Raw genomic sequence first — 15,210 nt, forward strand, 5'->3', positions numbered from 1 at the left:
GTAAGCTGTATTTAAAGGCAGTAAAGAACTACAGAGATCTGACGATACCAGTTTATATATATATATATATTTATTTTTGTTACTCGATATGCAGACGTGTGCGACAAGCTCCATTTGTGCTCTGGACAGCTGGATTGGATCCTCGATAAATTTCGACATTCAACTTCGCCATTAATGATATATGCTCAGCTATTTTAGCTTTTATTAGGCTAGGGTATTCTGGAAAAGTTAATTCTTGGGAATCTCTTATTTGAAATATTTTGTATTTTTTTATGTCTTGTGGAGACTATGAGTGTAGACTAATCAAAATTAGGCTACACAGGATTTTTAATGGAAGTAATATGTAAATTTTATTTTTAATGTTCATTTTAAAATCTGAAGTCCGAGGAAATCTTAAACAGAACCAAATGCAATGCGCATTTCTCACGGTGGGGATTTAAAAAAAAAAAAATTTTTTTACTTCAACTTTTTCTTATTTAGAATTGTGATAATGATGGATTGTAATATATTTAATAGTATGGTAAGTATATTTACAAAAATATGCTGCACTCACTTAAATGTTTTTATATCGTAATAAATATTGTTCTTACATGCAGACATATCGTCTTGTATTTATTGACATGTTTAGTTTTATTTATTTATTTTCCACATTCTTTCATAATTTTCTGTTTCAGCGAAACGGTATTGACGTTCTATTTTAACATTAATGTGTATTATTTCGCTGTGTGTGAACTGATGTATGACGGAGGCAAAAGGGGCCCATATGGTGGAAAACAGGCACTTCCGTTTTTATCCTGCTGTAGGCCGCTTTTGTCCTTTGTAATTGGATTAATGCTCCTTTTTGTTTATGTAGGCTACCTTAACAATCCATATAAATGATGTGAGAACACGGTGGGCTTCATAATCAATTTTAGTAGTTCCTCTCTCTGTTACCGTGTTTGGGAACCAGTATATCTTCTTCATAGTTATGTGACGAGACAGTCATAACAAGATAATGATGACGCCTCCTATCTGTGAGCAGAAAAAACAACAACCTTTTCTAGTCTCTCATTGGCTGTGACGGTGCGGGGGGTGCATTAACAGTCACCCATTGGTCATTGGTCAAATAAATTAAGAAATGTGTAGCTACTCTCAGGGGCCCCGAAGGTTTTGCTTTGCTTCGTGGCAACAGTGTTCGTTAGCTATGGGACTACATGGCCTCTTGTAGTTTTGCTGTATTTAAATATTAAAGGCAATACATTTTCATTAAAATGTAACTATTAAGAAGATTAATAAAGTGCCACCATAGAAGATCCACTCCCTGATATGTCGTTCATTTATATGGCTATTTACATTTCATAAACAAAGACAAAGTCCGTTTAAGAACATACACATTAAGTAGCCTACATTTTAAATAAGTTTATTTGTAAACAAATGAAAAAAATAATAAGAGACATTTAGATAATGATTGCATTGCATTGCTTTTTTTTTAACTGAATGCTCATTTTCAATAATATTTATTATTAACATTCAAATAAATAGTTTTTAAATGAGAAACAATTAATTAATGCATGTACATATCCATCAATGTTTATATATTTTTTATAAGCAGGGTTATTATAGTTTACTGTATAGACACTAAACAAAAACACAAAATTACTAAAACTAACTAAAATATAAAAAGAAATTCAAAACATTAAAAAACTACAATAGTAGCTCATTGAAACTAAAATAATACTGTTTTGTGTGTGTGTGTGTGTGTGTGTAAATCCCTCAGTAATACAATTAGCACTTTTAGTTTTGTAATAGATATTATTCATGTAAAATCATCATAATTATATAATCCACCCGATGATCAGCAAATTGCTAGAATAATCACAGCGTCATGGCCTATCTCAAGTATGTATCATTCAGAGCAACATGCTGTTATCCACCCTCTGGAGAATGTGAGAAGTCACCTCTCTTACGACCGGCTCGAGGGAGTGTCTTCATGTACTCCGCCTGGTGAGAGTGCAGAGCGTGTGTAGACAGACAGGAAAAACTCACACATCTCACACAGCCTCAATTACAGTAGCGCGCTCTGATCTGGGCTGAACAGTCACATGGTTTGAAAAGAAAGGGGGAAAAAAGCAAGAGGAGGAGTAAGTTAGGACTGGATGGCAGCATGCTTACCTGGCAGAGTTTTAGTCTCATGAATTTACCTGACACTTCTGTGCTCTTGGGCACCTGTTGGAGGAACTGACTTGGCCAGTGCGGGCCGCGTAAAAGGACATGACCCAGAACGGCACTGTAGCCGGCAATGGCACTCAAGCTGATGCTCTCAAAATTGTGATCGTCGGGGATGGAGGTTGTGGAAAGACATCCCTGCTAATGGTGTACGCCAAAGGAGATTTCCCTGAGGTGAGATTTTTAGATACTTGACAGTTTTTTGAGTGTGAGTAGACCAGATTTGCTTCAATTCCAAATGACTAGAAAGTTACAGAAATAACCATTAACACACATTTACATGTAGAGTTTCAGAGAAGGAAATATTGCAAAATGTATAACAGTCTTTTTTTTTTTTTTTTACACAATATCCTCAGCAAGGGTTTCCACTCAGACAGCAATTCTGGTTTCTGCCTACGCCTTGATTGTAATGTGTCTTGTAGAAACAAGACCTTTTCATGCACCATTATATCCCTGTATCTGATTTGATCTTGATGTTCAACAGAAATATGCTCCATCTGTGTTCGACAAATATGTCACCACTGTGTCTTATGGAGGAAAAGACATTCAGTTGAATCTCTATGATACTGCAGGTAAGTGTCAACATCCACCCTGTCAGACGCGAGACACACCTTAGATACCAAGCCTCATTCTCTATAGTGACACACTTCATTGATTAAATATTTAGGCAGGAATGTTAAATGCAAAATGAGTGTGAGGTCATTACTAATAGTTTTCAGAGCTGTCATCTCAGGTCAGGCAGCATGCACATTTTGATCATATTTTATGATTAAAATACTCTATATATTTCTAACAGCATTACTGTATTTACTTAAAATGAATTATATTAGCCATTGCAAAATATTAATATTCTTAAATCACACGCCAGTTTCCAAGCAGTGGCTTATTGGGCCAGAATCAGTCTGCGGATGTGGTGCAACAATCTAAAAGCCATATGCTAAATGTGTAATGAACATTGCATGTATTTCATGCAAATTTTATTCATGTAATTATTTACATTTAGTACTTCTTCATCATATACTCCACTGTTCATATATACCCGAAAGTATGGGGTCAGTAAGGTTTATATAAAAAAATAAAAGATTACTTTTATTCAGTAAGGACGCATTCAATTGATTAAAAGTGACATTAAAGACATATATAATGTTACAAAAGATTTCGAATTAAAATCAGTTCTGTTCTTTTGAACTTTTTATTCTTCGAAGAATCGTGAAAAAAAATTATCCGCTTTCTACAAAAAATATTAAGCAACACAACTGTTTTCAACGTTGTTGAGAATAAGAAATGTTTCTTTGAGCACCAATTCAGAAAATTTGAATAATTTCTGAAGGATCATGTGATACTGAAGACTGGAGTCATTTTGTTTCATTTCTGAAGCTCCAAATTTGTAGAAAATGGGTATTTGAGTTAATGTTGGATCATATTCTAGCAGTTAAAACATCTGTACATCGAGGAACTACAGGACATATTTTTATATTTAGATGACCATAGTAAGGGAGTGTCATTTTTTTTTTATCAAGCACACTAGTCATCAGACATTTTATAGCTTATTTAAAAACACACATCAAAATCCTGTGGAATATTGCGGTACTGATCTAATCTTCGTCTAATTTACTTCCAGTGAACCCCTAACGTCTATATAATCCACATTTCTCCATGATAAATTCAGTAAAGTACATGTTTTTTTAATAAATTGAACGACATCTTCAGTAATTGAGCTGCTTATCAGACACACACTGCTGCCTGGACCTTCTCTGCCTCTCTGGAACAGGATGTTGAAGCCAGGATGTGGGTTTTCTACCACATCTCGGTTTTTCATCAAAATACTGTTCATGAAATACGACATACAGGAAGATGCTCTATAGGGTCAGATGTCTCCGCCCCTGCTTGAGTGACTTGTTGTCTATATCACCATAGAAACACTCCAGATAACTAGCACTGTATTCAGTGTGTGGAAAAATGACATGTCATTTCCTTCTAACCAAACTCTGTTTATTGACAGGCCAGGAGGACTATGATCGCTTGAGGCCTCTGTCGTATCAAGAAGTAAACCTTGCTATCATCTGCTACGATGTGACCAATCCAACATCATTCGACAATGTCACAACAAAGGTGAAATCCGCTGGGAATGAATCGGTTTACTGATGAAAGTCTGTTTTAACGTTGTTTGCTGACAACTGTGAGCTGATAAACTTTGGCCTGGAGTGTAGATGATTATACAGATGGGCCACCACCGAAAACAAACAGTATTTCTGGGACCTTCCTGCCATGTCAGCTGAGAGGAATGTGCCGAGCCCTGTTTAAATAAAGGCACAGCAAAGGGACTGTTCATTCAGGGCCTAAAGATAGAGACAGTACACCATTAGAGCATTGAGGAAGACCAGAACAAGTATTTACATAAAAGAAGAAGTTCTGTTTTGAGCAATGTTTTCCTCTCCTCCTACAGTGGTATCCGGAGGTCAATCATTTCTGCCATGACGCCCCCATTATCTTGATAGGGTGCAAAACGGACCTGCGAAAAGACAAGGAGAAGACAAGGAAGCTCAAAGCCTTAGATTTGGCGCCCATCACCTACCTCCAGGTTGACATTATATTTACATTATACTATATACAGGGCTTGACATTCACTTTTTTTTGTTGTTGACAAAGTTACTAGCCACTCAGCATTTTCACCGACCACAATTTTGACATTGAATGCCATGGGGGAAAACCGCCATAGATATATTTTTTATATTATCGCATAATTAGGCAGCTGTCACTTTAAGACCTGACACACAGATCCATTATACTGTTACACATGCGTTTTCTTTCTCAACTGTTTACGTTCACTTGAACATAACCGACTGTGTTTACGTGAATGTTCGTCGAGACCGGCATTTTGATATTATATTGTGTATTTAACTGTTAAAGCGCAATAAGCAGTGAAAAAGAGTGTAATTTAGCACTGAGAGGCGGCTTTATGTGCGCGCACTTTGGATGTGAGCACAAAATCTGCGGGAATAAGTAAAATTATGTGCAATACACTGAAACACCAACAATATTCATCCAGATTTGTGTCAACTCGCTGTCGGAGAGATGAGAGAACGGGAAAGCGCGTCTGGTATCGTGTGTTCTGTGGAAAATGACTATTGGAATCGTTTCAGATATTTCAGCATTGATATATAAATTGAAAAATCAATATTTTTGACAACACGCCTTTTTAAAAGACTACAGTTGGAAAATGTATATATTATCATACAAAGTTCAACCCGCCAAAGTGGCTAATAGGAGTGCAGCTTTACACACCACTGAAATCCACCCGCATTTGGCGGGTGTTAATGTCAAGCTCATATATAGGCCTTTGTGTGTGTCATATTGAGTTAGTTTTGCTGCTTAATATTTTTGTGGAAACCATGACCTTTTTCAGAAAGTTCTAAAGAACAACATATTTAAAACAGAAATCATTTGAAGCAATATAAACGTTTTGCTTTTTACATTGTTGTCGAGGTTCTTGTGTTGTTTATTGTTTTAATGCTTTATGGACTAACCAAGTAACTAGAGATCAGGCTTTGCCACATAAGTTCATATAAAACAGGTTGAGGAATGTTGATGAGTTTTTGTCATTTGCTTTGTTTGGTTGTGTTTTATTGGGGGGTGTGAGCTAAAAAGTTATGTTTAGTAATGGAAGTCCTGAGTAACTAACCTTCATTTCTCTTTCTTAGGGTGAACAGGTCAAGAAAGAAATTAACGCTGAAGTATATCTGGAGTGTTCGGCTAAATATAGAGAAAACGTAGAGGACATTTTCAAAGAAGCGACCAAGCGAGCGCTAGCGGCCCGGTCTAAAGCAAGACACAAGAAGAGGAGGAAACACTGTACCATTCTGTGACCGTTCCTGAAAGAAATCGATGTTGTTCAAGTTTTGTATATATGGACTATGATATATTGTAAACATTCTGGGACCATCTGCAAAGCTTCTCAGTATTGTTTAAGCTTTCTCGAAGGAATATTTTTTTTGGGACATTGTCTCCTCACAATCTTCCCACCAAGCAAGGCTTACCGGTCCATACCACATTCTTCCAACTTACTGATATGATCGTGGATCCAATAGAAGATGTAAAAACTGCTGCTGCTGTCTCAGGGATGATCATATCTCATAGTTCACGTTGGAAGTTTGGTTACAGTCTGTTGTGCACTGTTGTATAATACTAGTATGTTTAACGCACAACTGACTCAAGTAACTGCCATTATTAGGCTATGCACTCGGGTATAACATGTTTGTTGTGTAATTCATGTTATCTACTTACACAATAGTTGCAGTTGAAATGTAAAACTTTTGAGTTACAGTATTTTTCTTTCTTGGTGTGAACGGGCCTTATGAAATCAAAATGGACGTTTTTTGGCTTTTAGAGTGAAGATGTTCGCCTCACTGTTATCTATAAGATAGTGTGCTTCAAAACAATGACATACGCATTTAAAACTTAGTCTCTCACTTCTTCTGCAAATATGGATCAATGATTTTGATTACATCACTCTGCACTTCAACTTCTCATCAGATTTTTCTGTCCAATGAAATGCTCTCTAGAATACAAAGTGTCCTGCCCCATACATTTTAAATAGACGCTGAAACTTGGTAAACTGTTACTATTACTACTACGCACTTACTATTTTCTACATGGCACATGGGAAAGGGGAACGATTCAGATAGTGTAGGCCTATATGCTTTTCAATGGGACAAATGAAGTCTGGTTTGACGTCATTGTCACGCGAACCCCCGCAGCTCCGGTCCAGAGACATGATAGCACAGAGCGGATCTTACTGTAGACCCACCATTTTAACTGGAATCTCACTTTTTGTTTATCAGTACAGGAATTATTTACTATCTTTAAGTTGTTCAGATCTAACATAGATGCCAGAAAGTGTTGAATCATTAATGTGGAAACCATTTGTCTGTTCCACCCTGTGTGTGATTGCACAAATAAACCTGTGTTTTAAGTTATATATTGTGTAGGCTATATGCCTATTGAAGGAAATTGTGTCTGAAACTATTAAAATTCTACAGCTCTTTTATATAGCCGTGTATTCATTTCTTTGGCGCTGATGCTGTTCATTGTGCATGAGGCAATTTTGAGATTTTAGGCAGATATATGTAGAAAATCTCTGCCTGGTTTGCAAAACAAACTTGGTCAAAATACAAAAGTGATCGTGTTGTGGTTAGTTTAAAAACTCCTGAGCAGGATGCGACTGCGGTAACGGAAGTCTCCAAATATTGCTGCGTGTCACAGCTACAAAACTGAAGGTTGAAATGTTACTTATCAATGTTCATTTATTTTTATGCATTTCAATGTGCTTTGCATATGCTTTTATTATTTTTTACAAGTCATTGAAGCTACTCTTCAAGGTATAGTAAGTTAATTATTTACATAAATTATTTATAATTATATAGCTACATATCATTACTTGTTTTATATAGGCTATTGTATTCTATAAAATACAGTATGTTATTTATGAGGACGGATACAAATATGATAATAAAAAAGTAATGAACTGGTCACAAATATGATTCTAATAATACTATTAAAATAATTAGTAAACATTAATAAAAGCTTTACAACTGGACAGAGTTTTATTTTAAAAGTTTTATAAGCAATTTCAACAATTTTGCCAAATTCAACCACACGCCCCCTTTCTACAACCACGCCTTTCAAATGATGTCATCCACCCACTGTCAGCAAACCGAACAAGCAAAATGACTGAACAAAAGATATGCATTCTGATTGGCTAAAATGTCATGGCCAATTTCCTCCTGTTTAATGTGCTTGGCCCTGTCGTGGAGACATGTGATTGATATTTCACGACGTCTTGTTTAGTGTTATCTGTCAGTTAATAGGGGCAAATTATGTTGTTTGAAAGAATTTTGCAATTGTATTTTTTTTTTTTAATTAATAAAAAGTAAAAACAGCATCATTTATTTTACCCACATTTAACAAGTCCTAAATAGAGGAACATGTGTCACACTTGCGCCATCTGCAGGTGAAGGTGTAAATAATAGTATTTTCACATAGGCCACACAGATTGCATCAGATTGAATTTATTTGCTCTACAGCAACAGAAGGTCAATAGAAATCCAGCTTGATATCTAATCGGCCCTTTAGAAACCTTTTTTCCCTCCAGTCTGAAGGCTTATTTAAAGTTCAAGCAAAAAAAAAGTGCAGTTATTTTGTTCAACACAAGCACTGATGAATTGTGAATCGTGACAACTATTACGCATGATTTAAGGAGTGGTTAATTGTTCAGTAAAGCATTTCCCAACATGAGAAATGCCTGTAATTACAGCGTTTTGCTTCAGTTACAATCCAGACGTTCCTGTGAAACTCGTAACACTTGTGTTCCAGGCTAAACTAGTAAATCAGGTGTGAACAGACAAAGGAGACCATTAAAGCCAACAAATCATCCAGTAACCAAATGCAACTTCTGTCACTACTTGCTTGTGTAATATAACGTAGGAAGAAGGTCTTGTCAGCAAACTCCCTGATGGTAAACAATGAAATATTTTTTCTTTGACACAGTCAGTAAAAGTAACACAGTCACATATACCAGCTCGTCCAATTACAGCAGATGTACTTCCAAACAGCATTCATTCACATTAAGCAAGACATTGTTCAACATTTCAACTGTTATTTTGACTTATAACACAATTGCATGACTATGCCTTTAAATACAACTACCAAACAGGTGGAAATCATGAAACAAAACAAAAAGGGATGCTTCTTTTTGATTTAAATATACTATAAAGTTTTACAGAAGCATTATTGCCATCGTTAATAAAATAAATCCACTTTTTCGCGGTATCATGTTGCCTTAATTAAAAAATTTGACCTTGCTCAATTACCATACTAACAAGCCACGACGTTGAAAACACACCATTCTCTTCAAGTACCAGCATCAATGCTTTCCCACAAATATGTAACATATGCTTAGGCTAAAATGTCTCGTAGGAGAAAAAGTACTTTATTCACTATCCAGCTTTATTAAAAACCAAAAATCCCTTTGAGATGCTGCAATGAACTGAGCATCTTTAGTTCTACAGCCTTCCCGCTGCGTTGCATAAAGTTGAAATGTGGCTTATTGTAAACATATCCATGCACAGGAACAAAACAAACGTGAATCAAAGTCTCCTCATGTAGTGTCTGAAGGTTGTCAGTGGCTTCTAACCCAAACATGACCCTCTAATTGCTGTGATTGCATAAATAAGAGCAAAAACAACATGGCAGACGATAGGGCAACGTGACACATAATCTTGAGTTTCCACTGCCGCTGTTGAAATAGGTTAAGGCAGACGTCAACATCTCCCTTCAACCCTCTCCAAGCAGCTCGTGGGATAGACGAAACAGTTTTGTGCGCTTTTTGCAGTTCAGTTCTTTGAGATCCACACTGGCCTCGCTGCGTATGAAATCTTCCAGTTGGCTTCTCGCTAGTTAGTTTTCACCTTTTCTGTGTTCTTCTGAACCTTCTGGCGGACCACTTTTAGAGTAGTGAGAAAATTTCCCAGGAACAGGACAAGAAACGTCAAGGCCAGCATGAACACCTGGAAGATAAAACATTTGAGCAAAAAATCAATTTGCAGTACTAGCTAAATGAATAAATAATGAATTAATCAATCAGTTATTTGAAGTAAAGCTTTAAATGTTTGCATGATTTCTGTAAAACATTAAAGTGTACTAAATCCTGTGAAAAACTTGCCAAGTTTGTAATGGGTGGCTAAGGTGTTCATAGTGGTCCCTAGCATGTTGCTAAAGCGCTGTTAGGGTGTCCGGGGTTGTTTCAAGGGCATTAAAGGAGACCTATTATGCCCGTTTTCACAAGACCCCACAGATCATTTATTATAGCTTGTCAAATTTGCTTCTATTTGGGTGTGAGCAAAAACACACCATTTTTGTGTGCGTCCCTTTAAATGCAAATGAGCTGCTGCTGCTTCCCGCCCCTTTCCAGAAGAGGGCGGAGCTTTAACAGCTTGCGTTTCAGATACTCCGGCAACAAAAATACTGGAGAATGTCACGCTGCCAAAAATGGTCAGTGGCGGAGTTCGGCCTTATATTCGAACCGGAGTCGGACACTGGTGGAGACTCAGTTACAACTTTTAGAAATGCAACTGGACGATTCTGAATGGTTAGTGGATACATGCATTTAGTTGTTGTGGAGTTAAGCTGATTTAACTCATCGACTAGCATGTACCGTCATGTTAATCTAAAAATCTTTCAGAAACAACTTTTGGGTATATCCAGGGTTGAACTGACCCTCTTTTGAGAAGCAGTCCGGCGTAAAATGATTTTGCGCAAATACATATCACTTCAACGACTTTCATTGGCACATTTCCTTCATAAATGAAATTCAACCACAGGGAGTCTATGGAGACTCTTGTGTTCATTGGTACATCCAATAACAGAACATTTGTAAAGTGCAGACATTGTATACATTCAGCTGCTACAGCGAGGAAACAGAAATGATGGACTGCTGCGCCTATAATTTATGGGGATTATAACAAATGGAGTGGGTGGATTACCATTATAGGCTGGCTGTTTACACACACTGTGGATACACATCTGTGTTCAAACAACATATAAAAGTGAATTTTGCATAATAGGTCCGCTTTAAGCAGTCATTAATTGGCCCAATTCTAACGAGCCCACCTTCTAGTCTATGATATTTATTAGGAGCCTCTTAGTTTGAATTCAAGGATTTTTACATCATCTACTGGATTAAAATGGTTCTTTAAATTTCTTAGGTAAATAGCACATCTCGCCTCAATAAACAACATGATTTGAAGAATAACAGTGCAGAAGATGAACACTTGAGGTTTTGAGCAATAATAGTGTTGTGTCTCTTTACCTGCCATTCCTTGCAGTCATCACGGGCAGACAGCTTAAAAAGGGACGCAGCGTTGTACAGCTGCCAGAACTGACCAGAGGACAGAAAAGCAACAAATATCTTACATGAGCTGAATCAATATACACCAGCGTTCAAAAGGTAAGGTCAATACGATTTTTTCTGTTTTCGAATTAATGCATTAATTCGATCAAAAATATTGTAAAAACAGTAATTTTGTGAAGCATTACTGCAAAATATTACCCCAGTCTCCAATGTCACATGCTCATTTAGAAATTATTCATATATGCTGATTTTCTGCTCAATAAAAATTCTTATTATTATCAATGTGGAAAACAGTTGTGCAGCTTGATATTTTAGTGGAAACCATTTCAGGATTCTTTGATAAATAGAACAGAATTTATTTGAAATAGACGTATTATAAATATCTTTACTGTCACTTTTGATCAATTTAATGCATCCTTGCTGAATAAATGTATTCATTTATGTATTCGTTACACTGTCAAATGCAATAAACACTTTAAAAAAAATACATGAACTTATTTTTAATGTGACTACAAAGTTGCATAAGAATCAATATTTCAAAAAGGAAAAGATGCATGAGAAACAAAAGGCAACACATAAATGCTGTAACTCACATGACCAAAGAATAGAAACGGAAGGAGGAACGTGAGCCCCCTCCACATCCATGACTGAAAGCCCTCTGTAAGAGTAACACGAGAGTAACTGACGACATCATACAGATCAACATTTCTCCCATGATTCAAATCTGTCACAACTCTTACCCACTGTCAGGTCTAGCTGGTTTCTTTCCCCCAGAGCCCGTAATCGATACAAGCAGCCGCTCTGATAATAATACTGTAGAAACTGCACACAACCTGCCAGAGAAACAACACCATCACTATAAAGAATAACAGCAAACAACCTCACTGTGACACAAGCCAAAAACATACGGAGCAGCGAATAGATTATACACACTCTGATAGATGGAGAAAGCCAGGAACTGACTTCTGAACATCTGATACATTGGACCTTCTGGCCTTAAAAGAAAAGGGGAAATTAAATATAAGTTGTGGATGGGAAAAAAATAATGTAATTATTTAATGTAAAGTCTAAAACACGTACCATGTCAACATAACACCTGATAAAAAGGTTGAGACGTAGTGATGCGACACCCACCAGCCTTTAATTCTACAAAGAAATAATAAATCAAAAAAGTTAAATCAAAATCTTCATAATACAACAAAAATCTAAATAAATAAACTAAGTAAATTAAATACATAGCCAAATAAATAAACACAAACAAATTAAATTAAATACCACAACCAAATAAATACATGAACTAAAAATAAATAAATGAGTGCGGTCAAAACGATTAATTGCATCGAACATAAAAGGTTGTAAAAATATAATACACACACACACACACACACACACACACACACACACACACACACACACACACACACACACACACACACACACGCACACACGCACACACGCACACACGCACACACGCACACACGCACACACGCACACACGCACACACGCACACACGCACACACGCACACGTAAAATACTACAGTATTACTACTATACAAGTACTACAACCAAATAAATAAAAACAAATAAATTAAATATCAACAAAACAAAGAAAAAAATGCTACAACCAAATAATTAAATAAACAGACAAAAAAAATACATACAATCAAATATTTTATTTCAAGCTTTTTTTTGCCACTTTTTTCTTCTTCTTTAGAGGTAAGAAGTATTGGGACGAGAGATTTGAACCTGCGTCTCCCACTGAACAAATACATTTTAAAGTGAACGTGAACTCACCGTGACCCATTGCTCATGAGGATGCTCTCTCTTATTGTCAATGTGCAATAATACCACACCAATAAAAAGTTGAAGATTTCATCTGTAACCCTGTGAAGCACACATCTGCATGTTAGACTCCAACAGAACCTTTTCCTCCACGGAATAACATTACATTTTTCAGATCTCTCGACTTACCGGTAGTTGAAAAGGAAGAGGCAGGTGACGGCACCAAACATTAGTATTATAGTCATATAAAGTTTGAACTTCTCATATTCATCTTTGTACGCAAATCTATTTTGAAAAACACAAAATTAGTCATTTTGTTCTGGGAACTCTCTATGGGCTCAACGGACATGCTCACATCCGACTCACTTGGCTTGGTTGCTGAGGAGCGTGACATTCACATTTCCAAGGACCAAATTTAAGTACAATCTAAAAAGAGAAGAAAACCGTTTTAAAAAGTTTTGATGTTGTTTTTGGGATCTACTAGAATAGGATTTCATTATTTAACACATTATTTTTCACACATTTTACATTGTTTCAGCACCTCTTCTCCCAGTATGTCAGTAACGCTCTGTTTAGTGTCGGGCAGTGTGCTCTGATTGGTGGGCTGGACCAGTGTGTTTGAGTGCGTTTCTGAGTCATAACCACAAGTTTCACTTTCAACACTATTAATGCAACTCAACCAGGCTACGCCCTGTTTTTTGCGTTTGTCTTGGGTGGGAATTATTTAAATGAGGTGACATGTTCGTTCCAGGAAGAAAACTCAAGACGACATTCAAGGCGTTTCAGGGAGTAACTGATATAGAGGATAACTTCCTTTAGTGACTTCATACCATAACCATACCTTCTTTAAGATATCAGAAAAGCCTCAAAACCTAACCACATAACTGTGGTATTATAAATAACACAGAATGAAGAACTAAAACTCACCCGTTTTTCTTTGGCAAATAGGACTCCATGTCAAAAAAGACATTTTGCCTCTCTTTAATTTGGACCTGCAGGTCATTTATCACCTCTGATTCTTTTTCATTGCAGGTTTTCTTACACCTGTTGTCAACAAAAGAGAAAAGGGATCGGTTTACATCATTGTGAATGTGTACTCATGATCTTTAGCAACATCTGAAACTCTGCACTTACTTGTGAAGACTTTGCTTGAGGTCTTTCAGGGCTTTTCTTTGTTTGCTAATGGCACTGCTGCATATCGCCTGCAGGTTCGTCAGCTCTTCCAGCTTCTGTCTGTACACTTTGTGCGTTTCCTAAAATACAAGACGCAATTAAAGTCAACATGGCATCAAAATGGTTTCCTAATACATGCATGGCCTTTCAATGGGCAAATGATATCCACTGGATGCTCCCATTCCAAGCATGAGGTATTTCAAATATTAGAAGGGCATTTTAAGCACGGGACAATTCTTTCCATCTCGATCTCTAAGTAACAGATGACAGCCGAGCGTAGATTAATAATGGTAATACCATAGTACTGAAAGACTACAGTATTCTAGTACCATGTTATTTACATGAGCACACGCATAACTTATTTGTACACAATAAACAAGATGAATATTTGATGGATATCATAGCATTGAATGATTACCATATTTCATGGTTTTTACGTAGTACTCCAAGGTAATTCAAAGAATACCAGGGTACTACTGTGGTGTATATGTCCAAACTTCACAGTATTACCATGCCCTAAAAACACTTTTTGACAGTATTCAAACCCCTGGAGCTTCATGAACTTCATATCAATCTCTGATTCAATGACTAGGTCGTCATCATCCTGTAATCTGACCCTGGCTCTCAAGAATCGATCATTTTAAGATCATTTTAACAGTTGAGCAACAACTCTTGGTTAACATCTCACCTGGTTTAACCAGTTCAATTCGTGAATCATTATCATATGTACTTTAGGAGCACACCACATTTATTCAAATAATAGACCGAATATAAGGCTTATTATTTCGTAATTTGAATATGTTATTAAGAGAACTAACACTGGTTTAATACAAATGTATAGTCAGTAACAAAAGAAAATCAGTTCATCTGATGAGCTAAAGCCTGTTAGCCGCATCATACACATCTAAAACAGGCTCATTTGCTTATTTACTAACACAATATTCATCTTTTGGCTATCTGAGAACAAATATAACACATATCCGTTTAGTCCAAACCTGCAATTGCTGATATTCTTGATCTATTTCAGTCCATTCACTTTGACATCTCTCCAGTGACATTGTACCCGTCGGCGCTGGCGCTGCTGTGCCGCCCACTGCCGCTAGTAGGCGCTCCAGCTATTTATATAAACTCCGCTTCTTCGC

At 36.7% G+C, this 15,210-nt stretch overlaps 2 protein-coding genes across 2 annotated transcripts; one reads left to right on the top strand and one right to left on the bottom strand.

Annotated features, from left to right (window-relative positions):
• The first annotated feature begins 990 nt into the window (after positions 1-990).
• On the top strand, positions 991-7,251 carry rhof (ras homolog family member F). Its single transcript, XM_079599493.1, has 5 exons — positions 991-2,379; positions 2,690-2,777; positions 4,208-4,317; positions 4,652-4,786; positions 5,907-7,251. The coding sequence occupies exons 1-5, from the start codon at positions 2,251-2,253 to the stop codon at positions 6,069-6,071; spliced, it is 627 nt and encodes a 208-aa protein (XP_079455619.1). The 5' UTR covers positions 991-2,250; the 3' UTR covers positions 6,072-7,251.
• A 533-nt stretch (positions 7,252-7,784) lies between these two features.
• On the bottom strand, positions 7,785-15,208 carry tmem120b (transmembrane protein 120B). Its single transcript, XM_079599302.1, has 12 exons — positions 15,064-15,208; positions 14,030-14,148; positions 13,823-13,939; positions 13,262-13,321; positions 13,085-13,180; positions 12,908-12,997; positions 12,194-12,259; positions 12,047-12,108; positions 11,854-11,946; positions 11,707-11,771; positions 11,072-11,140; positions 7,785-9,770 (listed from the first exon to the last, which is right to left on the bottom strand). The coding sequence occupies exons 1-12, from the start codon at positions 15,124-15,126 to the stop codon at positions 9,657-9,659; spliced, it is 1,014 nt and encodes a 337-aa protein (XP_079455428.1). The 5' UTR covers positions 15,127-15,208; the 3' UTR covers positions 7,785-9,656.
• Positions 15,209-15,210: the final 2 nt, after the last annotated feature.

Source organism: Phoxinus phoxinus (genome assembly GCF_949152265.1).
Source record: "Phoxinus phoxinus genome assembly, chromosome: 23".
Classification (NCBI taxonomy): Eukaryota; Metazoa; Chordata; class Actinopteri; order Cypriniformes; family Leuciscidae; genus Phoxinus; species Phoxinus phoxinus.